General features: G+C 42.1%; 1 protein-coding gene across 23 annotated transcripts in view; it reads right to left on the bottom strand.

Moving 5' to 3' along the window:
- ATF7IP (activating transcription factor 7 interacting protein) overlaps nucleotides 1-11,190 on the bottom strand; it is a 134,950-nt gene that overhangs the window by 5,437 nt on the left and 118,323 nt on the right. For all 23 annotated transcript variants that reach the window (XR_012420046.1, XR_012420049.1, XR_012420047.1 and 20 more), the window contains one exon: nucleotides 1,165-1,277. Coding sequence is in view for 17 of the 23 variants with exons in the window: in XM_005570211.5 (XP_005570268.3) it covers nucleotides 1,165-1,277 (113 nt within the window). In the remaining 6 variants the exon portion in view is untranslated. The remainder of the gene's footprint in view (nucleotides 1-1,164; nucleotides 1,278-11,190) is intronic.

Below are 11,190 nucleotides of genomic sequence, written 5' to 3'. Positions count from 1 at the left end.
TGGGGTTTTGTAATGAATGATGCCACAAACAATGATGCTGAGGTTATTCCTGCTCTATTTCCTAGACCTAAAATATTTTGAGTTTTTCTTAGGAAATAAAAAGCCCCTGCTGATGGAACATCATTTTGAGGAACACGGAAATAATGATCTACTTCTAACAAAATAATTTATGATTGAATTATCTATGTTACAGATTATCACTTCAGTATAACATTTTAAAATATCATGTATGGCAATCAAGATCATATAAAATTGGAGAATACAACTATACTTTCATTTTTAAGTTATTTTGCAATATAAGACAACAGCATATTCTTATAAATAAGCGTATTAACACTGAATGTGTACTATATTCTTGGCCAATTTACAAAAAAAAGGTGATATTTAAACTGAACTGTGAAAGATAGGATCTAGAGATGCAGAAATAATCATGTACCTTTTAGCCAAAAATAAAGCATGAGCAAAGGCATGTGGACAGGAAAGTGAGGGGACGTATGGACAACAAGTATTAACTTTTTCTTGGATATAGGGTACATGAAGAAAAATCTGGAAAGGTAGGTTAAGGCCAGATGATGAAAAAAACGTGACTCTAACTTTAGGAGTCCTATTGACTTTTCTAACACTGGAACATCATCGTCATTATGATGATATTTCATACCAGTCAAACACTGACAAAATTGTGTCACAGGATAATGTGACATTGTTTTGGAGGCTAAATCTAAGGAGAAATCTTTGGTTATCTCTGCTGCCTCTTAACTAATGAATTCCCAATATCATTGGATTCTTTAAAACAATTGATGACAATGTAGCAGTTAGACGTGGCATAGTTTAAAACAAAAGAATAAAATTAACACATGGAAAAACGTCCTTTTTAATTTAACTATGAATTAGAAATGGTCTGTATTTCACTTCATATACCCCAACTGTGGACCTGTTTTTGTATACTGTACACCACAAGCAAACTCAATGATTCTAAATGATCATCATCCCTATGAACATTTGTTCATAATGGTTTAAGATCAATTTTTAGAAATAAACTTCTGAAAAAGCAGAAAGACCTAACAATTCCCTTGGATATAACCACTTTAAAGAAAAATGCCAACTACAATAATATTTTATACCTTTACAGTTGAGAATTTTACAAAACCAAGCATCAACACTTACAGTATGCACTTGTGGTGGTCGGTGATGCACTGTGAGCTGAGGTCCTGTGGATCCCAGGGTTAGTCCATTGTTTACAACATACGTGGTTGTTTGAGGCACTCGAACTGTAACACCTACAAAAAAAAAAAAAAAAAATTACAAGATAAAATAATTCTATTGTAAATTTGGTGGAAAACATTAAATATTTGAAGTCAGTGAAGCAATGTTTTCAAGATTTGAAAGGAAAGATATTTCTAACTTAGAGGTCCTATTCGTATTCAGCCAAGCTATCAACCAGCCTGTGGATAAAAAAACTTTCTTATGTGCAAGCACTAAAAAAAAATTCTAACTACCACAAACCTTCTCTCAATAGTCACTGGAGAATATGTGCCACTAATATGTGAGAAAATAAAGAGAAAAATATGAGACACAAGCAACAGGAGGTCCAGCACAGGGAGAAATAAAAGGATCCTTACCAGGAGAACTATGAACAAAAATCCTAGAACACTGGTTGTGTACCGCATGTAAAAGGTAAATGGCCATAATGGAGCAGTGTGACTCAAAAGATAGACAAATTGGGAGTATCTTCATAAAAAGCTCTGCAGTCTCATCTTTTCAACCAGGACAGAAAGCCAGAATAAGTCATCCTTGCCATGTACTAATGAAGTTCCTCTCATTTTCTCCATGCCTAGCTCCTTGGTTCAGGATACTCATTTCACCCCACAGAAAACTGCTGTGACATACACCAAGGAAACAAAAATAGAAAATTCAGAGCTACCTACTGCCCTGACCATACTCCTGCCATTTATTCAGTACCTGGCCCATGCCATAGTTTGGCCTGGTGCCTGGACGATAGTGAGCCAAGTTTCCCAGAACTCATTTCCAAACTTGTTGACTAATTTTCCCAGATAATGCTCTTGTAAACTTGAGAGAGTTGAAGCCAAACTATGATCCAGAGACTCCAATCAGTTTATTTTCTAATGACAGCATTACTGTTTCTTTAAACAGCTATATTTTTCCTTGCTATCACATTTTGCAAAACTACTACATATGTGTGATGGTTAAAACTGAGTGTCAACTTGATTGAAGGACACAAAGTGTTAACCCTGGGTGGGTCTGTGAGGATGTTGCCAAAAGATACTAACATTAGAGTCTGTGAACTGGGGAAGGCAGATCCACCCTTCATTTGGTGGGCGCAATCTAATCAGCTGCCAGAAAATATAAAGCAGGCAGAAAAACGTGAAAAGGAGAGACTGGCTGAGCCTTAGCCTCCCAGTCTACATCTTTTTCCTGTGCTGGATGCTTCCTGCCCTGGAACACTGGCCTCCAAGTTCTTCAGTTTTGGGACTTGGACTGGCTTTCCTTGCTCCTCAGCTTGCAGACAACCTATTGTGGGATCTTGCTTTTTCTTTTTTTTTTTTTTTTTCTGAGACAGAGTCTGGCTCTGTTGCCCAGGCTTGAGGGCAGTGGCGTGATCTCGGCTCATTGCAATCCTCCGCCTCCTGGGCTCTCCTGCCTCAGCCTTCCGAGTAGCTGAGATTACAGGCTTGTGCCACCATGCCCAGCCATTTTTGTATTTTTGGCAGGGATGAGGTTTCATGATGTTGGCCAGCCTCATCTCAAACTCCTGACCTCAAGTGATCTGCCTGCCTCAGCCTCCCATAGTGCTGGGATTACAGGCGTGAGCTACCATGCCCAGTAGTGTGGGACCTTCTGATTGTGTAAATTAATACTTAATAAAGTCCCCTTTATATATATAAACATTTACTATAAAGTATGCATTTTACATATATTTAATATTTATATATAATTAAAAGATACACTGTATATATAAAGTAGTAGGATATAAAGTAGATATATACTATTAGTTTATATGTAGTATATATTTTATGTATATACCCTATTAGTTTAATACATACATAATATATAAAATACATACATCCTATTAGTTTATATATATGAATATTGTATATAGGATACATATATGTGTATATATACATATATACACACACACACACAAATATATATATTCTATTAGCTCTGTACCTCTAGAGAACCCTAATTCAGATTTTGGTACCAGGAGTGGGGTCCAGAGGAACAGAATATTAAGGATGGAGTTCTTTCATTGGTTTTGGGGTTTCTGGAGTTGGCTGCTTAATGTGATTAGACCTAAAAATGTTAAAAACTCTATTTCTAATAGTATAGAGAACACTGATAGTCCCTGGTGTGAACTGTTTACAGAGTTATGCAAAATAAATGCATTTGACACTCCTGATTCACAGCTTGTGAGAAGCTAGGAGTTTAGTGACTCTATACATACCTTGGACCATATGTGGAGAACCAAGGAACATAATGAAGCTGGTTCCTAAGTGCAGTGGACAAGGTGATGAAAGAAAATGATGAACTCAGGGATTCTGTCTCTCAGCTTCAAAAGAAGATACTGAGGCTCAAAACTGCTAAGATTGCCCTGAATAAGAGTCTTATCTCCTGTAGAGAAAGAGCTGAAGTTGTGGAAAAACAGACATAAGCTCTTATCATGCGAGTGTCTGACCTGCAATGAAAGATACATGCACAGTCTTGCCAGGTGTCTACTGTTAAAGTGAGGGCATTGACTGGAAAAGAATGGGACCCTGAAACTTGGAATGGGGGTGCGTGGAAGGACCCAGATGAAGCTGGGGACACTGAGTCTGTAAACTCCGATGAAGCTTTTCTGCCAGAAAGAACAGCTTCCCCATTCCCAGTAGTGGCAACGTCCACTTCCTGACCCATGTTGCCATCAGTCTTTCCAACTTTGAGGAAATAAAGCCTGTGCTATGTGAGGCAACAGTGATGACTTCCCCTGAGGCATTTGTCAGGCAAGCCAATGTTGATTCTTCTCAGGAGCCACTCCAAACACCTCTCTTTGTTTCTGGACCTATAACTAGACTAAAGTACTGGTGGGCCCCTAGAGGTGAGGCTGGGAGTGTGACCCATGAGGATGTACGCTACACTCAAAGAGAACTGTTTTGAGTTCTCTAATTCATATACACAGAAATCTGGAGAACAGGCATGGGGATGAATATTAAGGGTATGAGATTATGGTGGAAGGAACAAAGTTGGATCAGGCTGAATTTCTTGATTTGGGCCCACTAAGTAGGGACTCTGCATTTAAGGTTGCAGCTCAGGGAGTTAAGAAAAGGTTCTAATAGGTTATTTGCTTGGTTGAAATAAGGATTAAAAGATGGCATACGGTGAGTGAGCTGGAAATGACTGATCTCTCTTGGTTAATGTACAGGAAGGGATCCAAAGACCAAGGAGATTGGGATGGTAGGGTGAATCAGTCACTTTAGAGCTAGTCATCCCAGCTGGGAGGGTCCAGAAGATATACCCTTGACCAATGCCTTGAGAAATAGATTTGTGAGGGCAGCACCTGTATCTTTGAAGAGCCCTCTAATTGCTCGACTCTGTATGTCAGATCTAACAGTGGGAACCGCAGTCACTCAACTACAAAATTTAAACATAATGGAAATAATTGGATCCCCAGGTGGCAGGGGCCAAGTGGCGGCACTCAACTGTCAAAGACAAGGTGGGTATAGCTACCATAATGGACAGCAGAGGCAAAGTGGCAATCAGAAGAGTCTGACTTGGATAGAGCTCTGGCATTGGCTAATTAATCACAGTGTTCCTAGAGGTGAAACTGATAGGAAGCCTACTGCATTCCTACTTAATTTATACAACCAGAAAGCTTCTAGGTCAAATGGACAAAAGACTAAATTGAATAATAAAAACAGAATGACGACCCCTCAGTGAATTTCTAGACTTGAGCCAGTTTACAGATCAAGAACCCCTTGAATGAAGGGGAGGCCTGATGCCCTTGAGGAATGACCCCCACTACATTCCCAACAATTTATGCAGTGAATCTTTCTCCCACCCTTCCCCAAGGAGATCTCTGGCCTTTTACCAGGGTAACTGTGCACTAGGGAGAGGCAAATGATCAGACATTTCAGGCACTACTGGACACTGGTTCTGAGCATTGATTCCAGGGGACCCAAAGCATCATTGTGGTCCTCCAGTTAAAGTAGGGGCTTATGGAGGTCAGATAATTAATGGAGTTTTATCTCAGGTCTCACTTACAGTGGTTCCAGTGGTCCCTGGATTCATCCTGTGGTCATTTCGCCAGTGCCAAAATGCATAATCGGCATCAACATACTTAGTAGCTGGCAGAACCACTACATTGGCTCCTTGACTGGTAGGGTGAGGGCAACTATGGTGGGAAAGGTCAGTTGGAAGCCATTAGAGCTGCCCCTAAAAAATAGTAAATCAAAAACTATCCATCCCTGGAGGTACTGAGGAGATCAGTGCCACCATCAAGGACTTGAAAGATGCAGAAGTGGTGCTTGCCACCACGTCCCCATTCAATTCTCCCATTTGGCCTATGCAGAAGACAGATGGATCTTGAAGAATGGCAGTGGATTATCATAAGCTTAATCAAGTGGTAACTCTAATTGCAGCTGCTGTATCAGATGCGGTTTCATTCCTTGATAAAATTGGCACATCTCCTAGTACCTGGAGTGCAGCCATTGACTTGGCAAATCCTTTTTCTCCATTCCTGTCCACAAGAACCACCAGAAGCAATTTGCCTTCAGTGGGCAAAGACGACAATATACCTTCACTGTCTTACCTCAGGGGTATATCAACTCTCCAGCTTTGTGTCATAATCTTATTCAGAGAGACCTTGATCAGTTTTTGCTGCTGCAAGATATCACACTGGTCCATTATATTGATGACATTATTCTGATTGGATCAAGTGAGCAAGTAGCAGCAAAAATACTGAACTCATTGGTGAGACATTTGTGTGCCAGAGGATGGGAAATAAATCCGACTAAATCTGGGGACCTTCTACCTCAGTAAAATTTCTAGGGGTCCAGTGATGTGGGGCCTGTCAACACATTCCAGTGAAGGCAAAGACTAGTTGCTGCAATTGGCCCTTCCTACAACCAAGAAACAAGCACAACGTCTAGTGGACCTATTTGGATTTTGGAGGCAACACATTCCTCATTTGGGTATGTTACTCCAGTCCATTTATCGAGTGTACTGAAAGGCTGCCAGTTCTGAGTGCAATCTAGAACAGGAAAAGGCTCTGCAACAGGTTCAGGCTACTGGGCAAGCTGTTCTGCCACATGGGCCATATGACTCAGCAGATTCAATGGTGCCTGAGGTGTGAGGGGCAGAGAGGGATGCTTTTAGAGCCTTTGGCAGGACCCCATAGGTGAATCACAGTGGAGGCCTCTAGGATTTTGGAACAAGGCACTGCCATCTTTTGCAGGTAACTACTCCCTTTTGAGAGACAGCTCTTGGTCTGTTAACTGGGCTTTGGTGGAAACTGAACATTTGACTGTGGGTCATCAAGTCACCATGTGACCTGAGCTGACTATCATGAACTGGGTGCTTTCTGACCTATTTAGCCATAAAGTGGGTCATGCATCAAATGGAAGTGGTATATATGTGGTTGGGTTCCAGCAGGTGCTGAAGGCACAAGTAATTTACAAGTGGAAGTGGCTCAAATGCCCATATCTCCACTCCTGCCACCCTGCATTCTCTTCCCTAGCCTGCACAGATGGCCTCATGGGGAGTCCCTATGATCACCTGACAGTGGAACAGATGACTAAGGCCTGGTTCACAGATGGTTCTGCACCATATGCAGGCACCACTGCAAAGTGCACAGAAGCAGCACTACAGCCCCTTTCTAGGACATCCCTGAAGAACAGCAGTGAAAGAACATCTTCTCAGTGGGCAGAATCTTGAGCAGGGCACCAGGTTGTATGATTTGCTTAGAAGGAGAAATGGTTAGATGTGTCATTACATAGATTCATGGGCTGTAGCCAATGGTTTGGCTGGATGATCAGGGACTTGGAAGAAGCATGATTACAAAATTGGTGAACAAAGAAATTTGGGGAAGAAATATGTGCATGGACCTTTTTAAGTGGTCAGAAACTGTGAAGATATTTGTATCCCCTGTGACTGCTCACCAACGGGTGACCTCAGCAGAGGAGATTAATAATCAAGTCGATAGGATGATCCGTTCTGTGGACACCACTCAGCCTCTATCCGCAGCCACCCTTGTCATCACCCAATAGGCTCATGAACAAAGTAGCCATGGTGGCAGTGCTGGAGGTGATGCCTGGGCACAGCAACATGGACATCCACTTACCAAGGCTGACGTGGTTATGGTTGCTGCCGAGTACCCAATCTGTCAGCAGAAGAGACCAACACTGAGCCCTTGATATGGCACGCCATTCCTCGGGGTGATCAGCTAGCTAGCCGGTGGCAAGTTGATTGTATTGGACCTCTTCCATTAAGGAAAGGGAAGAGGTTTATCCTCCCTGGAACAGACACTTACTCCAGATATGGGTTTGCCTATGATGCTGCACACAATGCTTCTGCCAAGACTACTATCCATGGACTCACAGAATGCCTTATCCACCATCATGGTATTCCACACAGAATTGACTCTGACCAAGGCACTCACTCTATGGCTAAGTGCGGCAGTGGGCTCATGCTCATGGAATTCACTGGTCTTACCATGTTTCTCATTGTCCTGAAGCAGCTGGATTTACAGAATGGTGGAATGGCCTTTTGAAGTCACAATTACAACGCCAACAAGGTGACAATACTTTGCAAGTCTGGGGCAAAATTCTCCAGAAGGCTACGTATCCACTGAATCAGCATCCAATATTGGTGCTGTTTCTCCAATAGCCAGGATTCACGGGTCCAGGAATCAGCAGGTAAAGTGGAACTGGCACCACTCACCTTCACCCCTAGGGATCTACTAGCAAAATTTTTGCTTCCTTTTCCTGCGATTATTACCTTCTGCTGGCCTAGAGGTCTTAGTTCCAGAGGGAGGAACGCTCGCACCAGGAGACACAATGATTCCATTAAACTGGAACTTAAGATTGCCACCTGGATACTTTGGGCTCCTCTTACCTTTAAGTCAACAGGCTATCAAGGGAGTTAGTGTTGGTTGTGGTGACTGTACCAGACTAGCAAGAAGAAATCAGTCTACTGTTCCACAACAGAGGTAAGGAAGAGTATACACGGAATACAGGAGATCCATTAAGGCATGTCTTAGTATTACCATGCCCTGTGATTAAGGTCAACAGGAAACTGTAACAGCCCAATCTAGGCAGCACTAAAAATGGCCCAGACCCTTCAGGAATGAAGGATTGGGTCACTCCACCAGGAATAAAACCACGACCAGCTCAGGTGCTTGCTGAATGCAAAGAGACTACAGAATGGGTAGTAGAAAAAGGCAGTCATCAATACCAGCTATGACCATGTGACCAGTAGCAGAAATGGGGACTGTAATTTTTATGAGTATTTCTTCCTTCTTTTGCTAAAAACATGTTTGTGCATATATGCACTTGTACGAACAAAATATCTTTATTTCCTTTTCCTTCATCATGTGATGTAAGATTTATTGACTTCCTATCAACATTTAAATATTGTTAACTTTATGTCATAGTATTTGGCTTGGGGATTGGTGCGTTTCCAGTTGTACAAAGAATAATTGTATTATATTAGGTGTAAGTATGGCTTTATTACTCTATTTGAAGACTGTGTATGATATTAGATGTATATGGATTCAAGTTGACAAAGGGTAGACTTGTGACAGAGTTAATACAAAGTGCCACTTGATTGGATTGAAGGACACAAAGTATTAATCCTGGGTGTGTCTGTAAGTGTGTTGCCAAAAGAGATTAACATTTGAGTCAGTGGGCGGGGGAAGGCAGATCCACCCTTAATCTGGTGGTCACAATCTAATCAGCTGTCAGCAAATAAAAAGCAGGCAAAAAAACGTGAAATGAAGAGACTGGTCTAGCCTCCCAGGCCTACATCTTTCTCCCCTGCTGGATGCTTCCTACCCTGAAACATTGGTCTCCAGGTTTCTCAGTTTTGGGTGTCAGACTGGCTTTCCTTGCTCCTAAGTTTGCAGACAGACTATTGTGGGATCTTGTGATAGTGTTAACATTTAATAAACTACTCTTTATAGATATATATAAAATATGTACTATATCTATAAATTATTAGGCTATGTGTGTGTCTTATTAGTTCTGTCCCTTTAGAGAACCCTGATTAATTCAGATTTTGGTGCCAGGATTGGGGGTCTAGAAGAACCGAATATGAAGGATGGAGTTCTTTCGTTGGTTTTGGGGTTTCTGGAGTTGGCTGCTTAATGTGATTAGACCCACAAATGCTAAGGATTCTACTTCTAATAGTATAAAGAACACTGATAGCACCTGGTGTGAACTGTTTAGAGTTATGCAAAATAAATGCATTTGACACTCCTGAATCGCCGCTTGTGAGAGGCAAGGAGTTTAGTGACTCTGTACACGATACCTTGGACCGTATGTGGAGAACCAAGGAACATAATGAAACTGGTCGGTTCCTCCTAAGTTTAGTGGACAAAGTGATAAAAGAAAATGATGGGCTGGGTGCAGTGGTTCATACCTGTAATCCCAGCACTTTGGGAGGCCGAGGCGGGTGGATCATGAGGTCAGGAGATCCTGACCCATACGGTGACACCTCTTCTCTACCAAAAATACAAAAAAATTAGCTGGGCGTGGTGGCGGGCACCTGTAGTCCAAGCTACTCAGGAGGGGAGGCAGAAGAATGACGTGAACCCGGGAGGCGGAACTTGCAGTGAGCCGAGATCTCATCACTGCACTCCAGCCTGGGCGACAGAGTGAGACTCCGTCTCAAAAAAAAAAAAAAAAAAAAAGAAAAACAAAGAAAATGATGAACTCAGGGATTCAGTCTCCTGGCTTCTGAAGCAAATACTGACCCTGAAATCTGCTAAGATTGCCCTGAGTGAGACAGTTATCTCCTATAGAGAAAGAGCTGAAATTGTAGAAAAACAGACACAAGCTCTTATCATGCAATTGGCTAACCTACAACAAAAGAGGCATGCACAGGCTCACCAGGTGTTTACAGCTACAGTGAGGGCATTGATTGGAAGAGCTTCCCTACACCCAGCGGGGGCAATATACCCTCCCTGACCCATGCTGCCATCAGTCTTTCCAACTTTGTCTGAGGAAATAAAGTCTGTGCTATGTGAGGCAACAGTGATGGCCTCCTCTGAGGAAGTTGCCAGGTAAGACAATGTTGAGTCTTCTCAGGAGCCACTCCAAACACCTCTCTTTGCTTCTAGACCTGTAACTAAAGTACTGGTGGGCCCCTAGAGGTGAGCTTGAGTGTGACCTATGAGAACGTACGCTACACTCAAAGAGAACTGTTTTGAGTTCTCTAATCTACATGAACAGAAATCTGGAGAACAGGCATGGGGATCGATATTAAGGGTATGAAATTATGGTAGAAGGAACAATTTTGGATCAGGCTGAATTTCTTGATTTAAGCCCACTAAGTAGGGACTCTGAATTTCAGGTTAGCTCAGGGAGTTAAAAAATAAAAGGTTCTAATAGATTATTTGCTTAGTTAGTTGAAATAAGGATTGAAAGATGGCACACTGTGAGTGAGCTGGAAATGACTGATCTCCCTTGGTTAATGTACAGGAAGGGATCCAAAGACTAAGGAGATTGGGATGATAGAGTGAACTTTATCATCAGTCACTTTAGAGCTAGTCATCCCAGCTGGGAAGGCCCAGAAGATATACCCTTGACCAATGCCTTGAGAAATAGATTTGTGAGGGCAGCACCTGTATCTTTGAAGAGCCCTCTAATTGCTCGACTCTGTAGGTCAGATCTAACAGTGGGAACTGCAGTCACTCAACCACAAAATGTAAATACAATGGGAATAACTGGATCCTAAGTTGACAGGGGCCAAGTGGCGGCACTCAAGTGTCCAAGGCAAGGTGGGCGTAGCTACCATAATGGACAGCAGAGATAAAGTGGCAATCAGAAGAGTCTGACTTGGATAGAGCTCTGGCATTGGCTAATTAATCAGTGTTCCTAGAGGTGAAACTGATGGAAGCCTACTGCATTCCTAATTTATACAACCAGAAAACTTCTAGGTCGATGGAACAAAAGAATAAATTGAATAATAAAAACAGAG

The sequence above is a fragment of the Macaca fascicularis genome, chromosome 11, assembly GCF_037993035.2.
Source record: "Macaca fascicularis isolate 582-1 chromosome 11, T2T-MFA8v1.1".
NCBI classification, from domain to species: Eukaryota; Metazoa; Chordata; class Mammalia; order Primates; family Cercopithecidae; genus Macaca; species Macaca fascicularis.
This window is presented reverse-complemented; position numbering and strand designations above follow the sequence as displayed.